Source organism: Mytilus edulis, chromosome 10 (assembly GCF_963676685.1).
Source record: "Mytilus edulis chromosome 10, xbMytEdul2.2, whole genome shotgun sequence".
Lineage (NCBI taxonomy): Eukaryota > Metazoa > Mollusca > Bivalvia > Mytilida > Mytilidae > Mytilus > Mytilus edulis.
The window spans coordinates 5065064-5077300 of NC_092353.1; the positions used below are offsets into that span (position 1 = coordinate 5065064).

Genomic DNA, 12237 nt, shown 5'->3' on the forward strand with positions numbered 1-12237 from the left:
TTAAATATTTCATACATTTGTTCTTTGACATCTTAGCTAAAAGCTATGGTCATAATAAACTACATAAGGAATCTTTATGTGCTCTACTTCCTATGTGCAAGTTCAAATTTTTTGGGAAAATCGACGATCATTTAAGGTTTTTCTGGTCATATTTTTTGTAATCCAGAATTAAAATTATAGAAAAACTGTCCAATAAGTTATAAATAACATAATATCCAGCTAGATAATAACAATGGCACATATTTCAGCAGTTATTGGGTAGAACATAAAGCCAGGGTGCTCGCATAAGGCAGCTTAACTGCCTAAAAATGTGTTTAATCCTTATAATTCTGCATCCAAACATACGCAATTATTAATTCACATTATTTGATTGATGGCTGCTATATTTACCATCAAAAGCACAATGGCATGTCGTAACTAAGCAGTGGCCGCCATTTTGACTTTCAGTTTCTAAAAACCATAAATGTCCGATAAATGCAACAGAATCTAAAATGAATTAGCACCTCAAAAACTTCATTTAAATTAAATGATATCCAAATTTGAAGCGTACGCGTAACGAAATAATCTCTCCCTTGAATATTTTCATTCGTATGACGTCGTGTTTTTCCATGACGTAAATTTGCCAAATCCTTCATGAAATTTCGCGGAATTTTATTCAAATTTTATTTTTATAAATTTTTGAAGCTTTTGTGCATTTATTTTATTTCTTTTTTTTGTTAAATATGCATTAGAATAGAAACAACTGTTATGCAATTGTTTTATAGTCTCAATTTGATGAAAATCCCAGTATCCCTGTAAGAATGTGTATCGCGCATGAATAGATTACGAAAGTAGTTTCGGAAACATGGTTTATCGAAGTGTAAACCAAGAGAAAAATTCCCAATTGACCAATCCAATTCAAGTATTTATAGATATGCAAATGATATACAAATTATATTAAAATAACTAATTATGAATTGATGTGAAAATTTTATAGAAAAGAAGCAGTTGATAATGGAAGTATGTTATCAGTATCTGATGCTTATTTAAAAAGAATGTATATATGAAAAATTTAGCTGTTTGACCAATCCTTTCTTAAGGGCAAATAACTAGTCAAAATTTGATGACTAAAATTGTGTATAAGTTTCTGTAAGCAAGAAAAACTCATAGTTAGCTTTGACATGTGTCTTCAACTTAGAATTGTGCAACATCTAAAATCAGAAGAGATCACATAGATCTATTATCCAAAATGGATCAAAAATTAGTTATCACCTATGTCTACTTCTCAAAACGGTCATATTTAGAAAAAAGGAAAATATACATTGTCCAAATTTTTATTTTAACACAAAAGTAGGATGCTGTTCAAAAGTTATATTTTATTATCTAAATTCCATTTAATGATTTTTGCATACTTGCTGTTGTGCAAAATTGATTAATAATAGCAACATTTGACAATGCATAGTGTAATAGAGTGTCAAAACTATAAGTGTGACAAAATACAAGATATTCCAATGAAACTTTATTGTTTCATTTCCATAGATACAAAAGATCTTATCAAATGGAGATTGGTGTGAAAGAGACCGTCACTTTAAACAGTAATATAACTATAACATGTTTTGAATAATATAAATAATAATTAGCTGCTTCCTATAAATCAACAACAATAGAGATAAATACTGGTTTATAAATAATAAATAAGACAAGAATAGAAATATAGATTTATAAAACATGTAAATATTGATGACATTATCTGAATGATAAACTTAGCACTAAATATTTATTACGTGAAAAAATAAACAGAGACAATTCTAATAACAATAAGAAAACAAAAGATCAACAAAGAGCAGAAATCATACAAATGTCATAATATCTGATAAACTGTCATATATTACAACATACCTAAATATAAACTTGGTGACACAAGTGTGTCTTTCTGCATTAAATATATGCATCTACCTTGACTTTGGTAAGAGATTGATGTTAATAGAATTAAATGCACACACAAATAACTTCATATCTTAATTAACTGTTTACTACCACTGACTTAGATATTTCTCATTTGTAATATTTTATCTAGATTTATTGAAGGATCCTAATTCTTAAAGGAGATGGTTGGTTAATAATAAAATAGCCATCCAAAGATTCAAAGAAGCTTCTTGTTTCCTATACAATAAAATTTAATTTTATTCAAAACAAGTGACAGTCCTGAAAATCAACACAAAAACAAAAATTTACACATAATTACTTTAGTACAAAAAACAATAACAAAACATACAAATATAAAAAGTATTCATTGGTCATGGTGGCTTTTATCACAATAATGATACAAAATAGAATTTAAACTTACAAAGGAGGTATGATGACAAAGTTATTTACAATGTTCCTATTTATAAAATGTTATTGAAAGTGATTGAAAATTAATTTTCTGAATTTAAATGCCCATATTTAACACACTGCATGCTTTATACTATAATATAAATATCTGATATGTACAACCTAATCTGACAGCACTGTTAGGTTATGAGCAGCATTATAGCACTGTACGATTCCATGTTAAATGCATCAACTGATTTAATCATTTATCACAGACAAGCAGTATCACTGATATAACACAGCTTACTGCTAAGATCATTCTAATTAAGTACTGGCAACATATTTAATTCTTTTTCATAATTAATAAATATAAATCATAGAATAAAGTGTCTATGTTTTTTGTCCCTGGTCAAGAGTCCATGCTAGCTAGAATTCTGGACACCTCTGTACGTTGGCTTGCTGTCATGTGTTGAGTTATATGTACAATTGAATCCATGGCAACCTCTGGATAATCTTGTAACAAGCTGTAATAATCAGAGTAAGATATTCAATTAAATATGTGGTTATGAATTCAGTTTTCAAGTAAACAAAGGTGTCTATATATGTTAAGATATAAGAAGTAATGGTATAATTTGGTTACTTGTGTCCTTGTATTGCTGTCTCATTTAGGTATACATTAACATGTCCCTTTATTTTCATAAATAGAACTGCTGTTTCTCCTTTACTCTGAAAAAAATATCAACTACTCAAGACACATTCCACAATTTCTACTTAAAGCTTCATTTATTTTAAAAAGATTGCATTGGAACTATCATGCCCAATTGAAATTTCTGTCTGTTAAAAAGTTACCATCTAACTTCTAGTACATAATACATATACATTTTTATGTTGTTTTTTGTCTTACTCACCTTCTAACTTTTTGTAACACGTGTTCCCTATGTAAACATCTGATATTGTCATCTATTGAATTGTCAGCTCCATCTTTCTTTTGTTCTAGTAACCATTCTACAGCAGCTTTGTCATCCTCCCATTTATAAGCCTGTAATTCAAAATTATTTTATTCAGTAAATTTATTCCTCAAACATGAAAATAACCTTTGCGTGTTCAAATGTTAAAGTACATCAGTCAATGAAATTTTAATATAAATATGGTTTACTTAGGCCATAAAAGTATATGTGTTGCTTTGTCTCCTGCAAGAAATAAGTTTGATGGTCTGAAAGTTTTTAGAATTTATTTTAACTTCTATTATTTTTTTCTTATTGACAGTCAAAAGTCAAACATAATGTGCATCAAGAAACAGATATAGATTTTTATTCTAATAAGGTTCTGAATTATGCAACTTTATAATGATGTCACAAACCAGTTGAAGCTTACTTGGGTCCCTATTTTAACTATGTATTGTGCATATAACATTTTAAAGAGGCATGGTTCAAGTGTCATAAACACTTCAAACAAAGCATTTTTATGACTATAATTTGTCTTTAAAAAACTGGTTCATTAACTTTCAAAATTTTTATAATATTTGCTTTCTGAACATGTTTTTGTCTAAAAGTAAGCAAATCGAAACAGAAAAGTGTTCAATTTCATAGCTGTTCTGTACTGAACTTTATGATGCGACAAACATTGATTAACCTACATTTATAGCTCCTTGATCCTCAACAAACCATCGGCCAATCATAGACTTCAACTGTCCTTCACTCTGACTGTCTGTGATCTGACGAATCCTGTTCTTAACTTCATTCTCTAGTAATCTTCGTCTAACATGCCAATAGAAAAACTCTCTACTTCTCGGCCATTCTAAAACATCCTACAAATACAAGGGAACATATTAAGAGCTAGTTCTTGGTGTAATTCTGAATTTAAATAGCAAATTATATTTAGATTCATTTTACAGCAAATTGCATTGAGCGTGAAGGTAAAGGTAATATGTTTGGTTAGCTTGCTTGCAAGCTGAACCGTGAAGTCATTTTTAAGTTAGGTATACTATCCTTCTTTAAGAGTAGACTAGTTTGACATATAACTAATCTATCTGTTTGTAGGACTAGACTTCTCCAAAAAGAGGGAAGTATAATAAACATCAGCTTAATGTATACAGGTGTATCATATTAAAAAAGAAGTCCATATAATTGTTATTTTCACAAAATGTTGAAGTCCAAAGTCTGCCGAGCAGAACCAAACATCAACTTGATCTGTAACTCATCATAGTAGACTTGCATACTAAGAATCAGCTCAATATCTGAAAGTGTTCAAAAGAAAAGTCATTATAATTACTATATTCATGAAACTGCATAACTGTTTGTTGCAGAATAAGGGATAAGGGTAAAACATATGGCCCAAACAACTTCCTTGCAGGGCCATATAAATAGAAATCCTTTTACGTACACTAATAACTCCTTTCTCATCCATACGACCAGGTGTGTCATGGAGATCCGCAAACAATACTGCCACCTGGTGGTACATAGGAAGTAATAAATCCTTCCTCTTTTTCATCTGATCTTCCAAAGTTTTTATTTCTTCCTCTGATAAATCAGGACTGTTTAAGTTCTCTACAATTTTCCTCGTTACTGAATCGATACGTTTCATTGTTGTCAGCAAGTCTTTCTCTCTGAATTTGATTTCAACGGTGCCTTCTGGCTCAAGAACACCACCCCTACAATTATATAATCAAACAAGAATTCAATTTCACCATTTCTTCTAATAGAAATTATTATCTGCATTTTGTAAATTTTACCTTTGATCTTACTGCCTTATGATTTTAACATCATGAATACAACCTGATACTAGCAAAAATTAGGCGATGCAATCATGTACCAGTGCAGGGAAGTCACATGTCATGTCTATCGACTTTAATTTAACACATCAAAGAAATGCAAACAAACAACAATCACAAATTTTGTATGGGTAGAAATAGTTTACTTACTCTATTTCATAGTCTCCATCAAGAAGAAACATATTGCAGATAAAAAGAACAATGACATTTTATTATTTCAATACTGGCTTTATTATCTGGAATATCAGCTCACCCTCATTTGATATTCTTGACAATTAAGTTGGTATCATAAACAAAAATGCCATTGTTCTCTATGCAGTTGTTTGTTTTTAAATAAGAGAAAGTAAGACAAAGCTTGACCTAAGGACACATGGATTAAACAAATGTGCAGCACAAGTTTATTTTAGCATTCAAAGCCAAGTGGTACACTTAATCAATTAGTTTTAATATAAATCACCATTACTTTGGACTTAAAACTAAAGATTAGCTAAAAGAATTGATTTGGTGCGATTTCATAACAATGGAATATCAATTTAGCAATATTCCTCTGGCCATCAGATACATACCTTGACTATTGATCAGCAATCATGTCCATGTGGGTAGGATGGATTGATGGATCTACTACAACCCAAGCTCCTCCCCTTTATTAGATATATACCTTGATAACTGATCAGCAATCATGTCCATGTGGGTGGGATGGATTGATGGATCTACTACAACCCAAACTCCTCCCCTTTATTAGATACATACCTTGATAATTGATCAGCAAACATTTCCAAGTGGGAAGGATTGATTGATGGATCTACAACAACCCAAGCTCCTCCCCTTTATTAAATACATACCTTGATAATTGATCAGCAAACATTTCTATGTGGGTAGGATGGATTAATGGATCTACTACAACCCAAACTTCTCCCCTTTATTAGATACATACCTTGATAACTGATCAGCAAACCTTTCCATGTGGGTAGGATTGATTGATGGATCTAAAACAACCCAAGCTCCTCCCCTTTATTAGATACATACCTTGATAACTGATTAGCAAACATTTCCATGTGGGTAGGATGGATTGATGGATCTACTACAACCCAAACTCCTCCCCTTTATTAGATACTTACCTTGATAACTGATCAGCAAACATTTCCATGTGGGTAGAATGGATTGATGGATCTACAACAACCCAAACTCATCCCCTTTATTAGATACATACCTTGATAATTGATCAGCAAACATTTCCATGTGTGTAGGATTGATTGATGGATCTACTACAACCCAAACTTCTCCCCTTTATTAGATACATACCTTGATAACTGATCAGCAAACATTTCCATGTGGGTAGGATTGATTGATGGATCTACAACAACCCAAGCTCCGCCCCTCAACTCTCCATTTGGTGGAATGTAAATCATGATTGGCTGTTTGTATTCTACTAAAGCATCAACAATATAGGATCCAAACTTTAACACTTGGTCATACATGTCTGAAAACATAAATAATTACATTATCAATTAAATAGACATTCTATTTGTTGTATCATACTTTAAAATAAAATTGTTTTCCGTCTGTTAATCTACTGGTTATACTATAATTTAATTCTGAAAACTTTTTCTCTCACCCATGGGCCACTCTCACAACCACTTGCTATTTGTCTTTTATCTGGCAAACATCAAAATACAAATTCATTGAGTTAAACTGAAATAAATGTGGAATAAATTAAACTGATGTTCAAACCTGCTTGTTTCCCACTTTATATAGGGATATCACCCATGAAATATGTTGACAAGACCCTTATAAAACTAAATTATTTATACTAAATTGTTTTAAAAAGACACGGAAAGCAGTAAAAAATGCATTCAAAACCATAGATATTCTTATTCAATACAGGAATGACATGTATAGGTATGAATTATGTCCTCTTGTGCTTAAAAACCCCTATGATACTTGTTGGCAGGTATCATACCTGTCAACTGACCCATATTCTGCGGGTGTGACCCGAGATTTTCACAATTCTGAGGGATCACCTGGAACACCCTCCTGGTCATTGAAATAACCCGGGAATTCCGAAAAATGACCCGATTTCACCCGTATTTCTTAGCCTTGAGATTGATTTCATAAGTAATATTCCTTTGAAATACCGGCAAATTCGTAATTCTTCCATGAACAGGAAGTTCATCTAGCTATGTAAACTGTCAAATTAAGTGACCCATTAAGTGCATGGCTTCACTTGACAGCTTTGGTGTCAAACACACTGTTAATTAACACCAATTACCTTAGCTTTAGGTCGTAAATAAATTGCACCATCGGTTACAAACTGAACTAGAGTTACTTCCCCTTATTTGTCACTATTCAAAATTATTCCTTATATTTACGTTTTATGGGTGAAAAAGATTAAATCATTCAAAATATAAAATTCAAATACATATTGAAAAATAACTATTCATTATTTTTATACCTTTATACAATTTTTTAAAAAAAGTTGAAAATTATTTTTTACATTTATACTTTCTTTAACTGTATTACTATATTTTATCATAGTCTAATTTCCTTGTTAATTCAAAAATAGTATGGTTAAAGGCTACATAATGAATAGTCTCAAACATTTAAAAATTACATTAAATTCTAGTGTTTGATGATTGCATTAGTTTTTTTCAAAAAGTAAAGCACATAAACTGAGTTACACAAATTTATAAAAATCTTTAAAAGTGCAATGACATAATATTTAATAAGATTTAAAATGACTTAACAAAGTGAAGATGCATTGATGTTTTGGTATCTTTGATATACATTATAAGAAAATGTACCATTAATACTGAAATTCAGCTCGAAAAAGTTCGTACGCGTTATGACCTGAGATTTGATTCTTCAATGCAGGTCATGACCTGCATTTTCATCGTCACAGGTTGACAGGTATGAGGTATGGATGTTACCTTTCATTCCTCCAGAAAATCCTCTCCAGTTAGCAAAGATCATTAATGGTAATTCCTCTCTGTTAAAATCTTTAAGTGCCTGAGCTGTTTTATAGGCTGAGTCTGGGAACCATACCTGACCAGCTTGCTGTAAAATCTACAATAACAGAAACAGGATTTAATAATTTCCTTACAGGATCTTACACAAAGTAAAATGGAAAAGAAAATAATTTATAAAATATTCTGTCTTGAAACAACAACAGGCAATGATCAAAATTCATTATTTCAAAATTAGATGGTAAAACTAAATGACTTGGCCATCATTAACTGAACATCTGTCATAGATGAACATTTTGCATATTTTAAATTCAATGATACTTTTTACCTTGAGTTCTGAATCTAAATTGGCTGGATCTGCCGGTGTGGATGTTTCTACAGTTCTCGTTTCTACGGCAACAACTCCCATGGGTATACCTCCTAACCTGCGACAAAAATATTTTTAAACATTGTATAATCAGTGGATTTTTTTTTGTACAGATCAACTTCACCCCGTTTTTTTCTGTTTTTTGGGTAATAAGCCTGATTGTATTTAATGTGCTGAGCCCAATTTGTCTAAGAAAAGAATAGGTGTATAAGTAAGATATACATCATATGACTAAGATGACTAATTATTCAATTGTTTGTAATGAATTTGGTTCTCTGACAGTTAATATCATGTCATTAATTGATGACAATTTATTAGCATAACAGTCAAAATAGTGGCTTGTTAAGTTCTAATTCTATTTTATTTTGCTGCAAATGTATCATATAGTGGATGATTATCTCAGCATAGATTCATATTGTAAATATATACTCCTATAGTTCGTACCTTGCTCTGCCTACAACCACTGTTTGTGCCCATCCAGCCATTATCTCACTGAACGATCCTTGGTCAAAGAAACCAGACTGCCAAATGGTCTTTCTATCTATAATGCATAATAAATGAAAACATTAACTCATAACTCATCAACATAAATAGTCATATAAACAGAATACTAACTAAATTGACATCTCTACTTTATCGTCCATCTAAAAGCATAAACCACCTTACTTTGACAATCCATAAGAGCTTAGAAACAGCAGAACTACACAGGGAAACAACAATCAAAATGAGGATGTGTACTAAGTAAGTTTCAATTTGATGTGACTACAAATTAATGGTAAACTTTCTTGACCACTTTAACCTGACACAGAAAGGTTGAACAGAATTTTGAACAGATTTGCAGACCAGGAAATACATTGCTCAACACATTGAGTACTTGTTACATTATCTTAGAGTTACACAATGGGACGGTAAAATCTATTTATACATACCAGGATGAGGCCTTCCAGCTAACATCCACCTAGGATCATAGGGTGCCTTTGTAGGTACAAACTCTATATTCCTATCTACAGGGTCATGTAATAAACTCATTAATAATACATACCTGGATGAGGCCTTCCAGCTAACATCCACCTAGGATCATAGGGTGCCTTTGTAGGTACAAACTCTATATTCCTATCTACAGGGTCATGTAATAAACTCATTAATAATACATACCAGGATGAGGCCTTCCAGCTAACATCCACCTAGGATCATACGGTGCCTTTGTAGGTACAAACTCTATATTCCTATCTACAGGGTCATGTAATAAACTCATTAATAATACATACCTGGATGAGGCTTTCCAGCTAACATCCACCTAGGATCATAGGGTGCCTTTGTAGGTACAAACTCTATATTCCTATCTACAGGGTCATGTAATAAACTCATTAATAATACATACCTGGATGAGGCCTTCCAGCTAACATCCACCTAGGATCATAGGGTGCCTTTGTAGGTACAAACTCTATATTCCTATCTACAGGGTCATGTAATAAACTCATTAATGGTAAGGGACCGCCATGTTTCTGTAAACAGAACAATATATTAAGACTTTTTTTCAAGATAAATGCCTAATTTCACCACAATTTAAATAGTTTTATTATAATGATTTTCCAATTTTTAAAAAGTCTATCAAAAGTAAACTGCATTTTCAAATAGTTAGCTCCCCTTTTTCCCATTAAGTTGTGCATTCTTCATAAAATATAACCAATAATTCTGGTATATACTACTTTTTTTCTTTAAAAACAATAAACAGAATTAATGTTAGCTCTCAGCTTACACTTACATGTATGAAAAAAAGCTAGTTGAGCCAAAACTGTGAAAAGTAAACAACAAAACATTTTTTTGGGTTCATCTGGTCATATTTGGTTTTTTTTTGTAAATTGTTTTGTTATAAATTAGGCTGTTAGTTTTCTCTCTGAATTGTTTCCCATTTATCATATAATGGAATTTTGTAGCAGCCTATACTGTTTGTGTTTTTTCCTCATTCTTGAAGAGCTGAGACCTATATTAGATAACATCCATGTCATCTGAACTCTGATTGATAGTTGTCTCATTTGCAATCATAACACGTCTCCTTTTTCTTACCATCTTTTGGTATGTATAGTGTGCACATTTATACCCTGGGTCATGTTTCTTGTAAGAGGGGTGCTTGTTATAAAAGCCTACAATCAATTTCTAAGTCTTTTTTTCAGGTTCAAACTCTGACAAAGAAAATACCAGGTGAAGTGTAGAGTACAGAATTTTTCTGCTAAAACCTCAATTGTTTTTATGTTTTACATGTTATATTTGTAATATGTATCTTATTGTAATTGATTTGTCATGTTTTATTCAAATAAATACATTTAATATCTCTGTAGTTACATTTATCTTGTAAATTTGTTGTCATAACTTACTGTGTTTGTATGTGTTCATCATGGAGAGTAGAATATAAGTATATGAAAATTGAATAAACCACGCTCGTTTTCAAAAGATAAATCATTTTTTTCTAATGTATCAGGTGATCGCCAGTTATGTGAGTCAGTCATGTGACCTTATATAGTAAAATGATGATTTAGTTTATGAGAATTTTTTTTAAAAACATTTCTGCTTAGTTGCTTGTAAACAACTGTTTAAAATCGTTCAATAAATTATGATTGAAAACATAATCCCATAATTGTAACCTGAACGAATTTAATAAGGAACAAGTTCAACCTGTCACTGATTTTTTTTTTTACATCGATTAGACCCATTTACTAAGGTGTGATAATCCAGATTAACGGATAGAATCAACAAACAAAAATAAAAATAATAATGTTCTTGATAATTATTTGACTTATTCATAATAATGTTATTGTTTCAATTAGAACATTAATTTGGATATTTAATCTCGTCTTTGAGACTCAAACAATTTATCAAATTGGGTTTTGAAATTCTTATTCATTTGACAGAATATTTGCAATTTTATTTTAATTACCTTTTCTGTACGGAATTCTTCGACATCAGTGTCCATTTAAAAAAAAATCCTGTTTACTGGTAAACTTCCTGTTTGCCGATTTTGTAGATGAGTCTTTTCCAAAAATGTCTATGGGTATTATATGAACAATAAACTTTTTTTCTCAAGTTTCTTGGAACATAAAGGGTGTACACTATATACAAATGCGCACTATACACCCCAAAAGACGGTAATATTTATTAACAAGTAATTGAGTATTGTTATATTACCTCTGGCATATAAGATAAGTACTGCAATATCTGGACAACACCATCAAAGTCATTAGCTACCACGTCATGTGACACTCCATTATTATACATGATTTGTACTCCACCTAGCTGATTATTACTAGTGTATACTTCTTTACCAAGAACCTGTAAAGCACATCAAGTAAAAAGCTACCGTTTCATGTGACATTTTTTAAGAAATGAAATTTGATATATTTTTTTACTTTTAAACAAATTCTGTACAAGTGAACAGCTATGCTAATGCAAAATTTTGTAATTGGTATAAACCCCCATGGGGGTTACTGACTATTCTTTCTGGTATGACTTTGCTGACAGCACTTGGCAAATCATACCCTGTTTTAAACAGAAATTTTGAAAAACATACCCTGTTCTAGACACGCTCAGAAAATGAATACCGGCCTGTTCAAGACCGTATAAAATAGATGCTGTTCTAGAAACAGGTCTAAACAGTATCTTAAACAGTTAAATAAGCGATCCTGTACTAGAGAAATAATTTGTTTGAAAAAAGACCCTGTTCTCACCAGCAGGGCATGAAAAAGCTACCCTGTTCTAACCAGCAGGACATGAAAAGGAACACTGTTCTAACAAGCAGGGCATGAAAAGGGACCCTGTTTTGCAGCAAATTCATACCACTAAAAATATAG

General features: G+C 31.5%; 1 protein-coding gene across 8 annotated transcripts in view; it reads right to left on the reverse strand.

The window, feature by feature from the left end:
- Positions 1-1483: 1483 nt before the first annotated feature.
- LOC139493197 (acetyl-CoA carboxylase-like) overlaps positions 1484-12237 on the reverse strand; it is a 75778-nt gene continuing 65024 nt past the window's right edge. For all 8 annotated transcript variants that reach the window (XM_071281396.1, XM_071281394.1, XM_071281395.1 and 5 more), the window contains 10 exons: positions 11576-11719; positions 9774-9897; positions 8837-8933; positions 8354-8450; positions 7990-8125; positions 6365-6542; positions 4675-4942; positions 3929-4099; positions 3201-3331; positions 1484-2816 (listed from right to left, as the gene is read on the reverse strand). In XM_071281396.1, coding sequence (XP_071137497.1) covers positions 2702-2816; positions 3201-3331; positions 3929-4099; positions 4675-4942; positions 6365-6542; positions 7990-8125; positions 8354-8450; positions 8837-8933; positions 9774-9897; positions 11576-11719 — 1461 coding nt within the window. In that variant the 3' untranslated portion in view covers positions 1484-2701. The remainder of the gene's footprint in view (positions 2817-3200; positions 3332-3928; positions 4100-4674; positions 4943-6364; positions 6543-7989; positions 8126-8353; positions 8451-8836; positions 8934-9773; positions 9898-11575; positions 11720-12237) is intronic.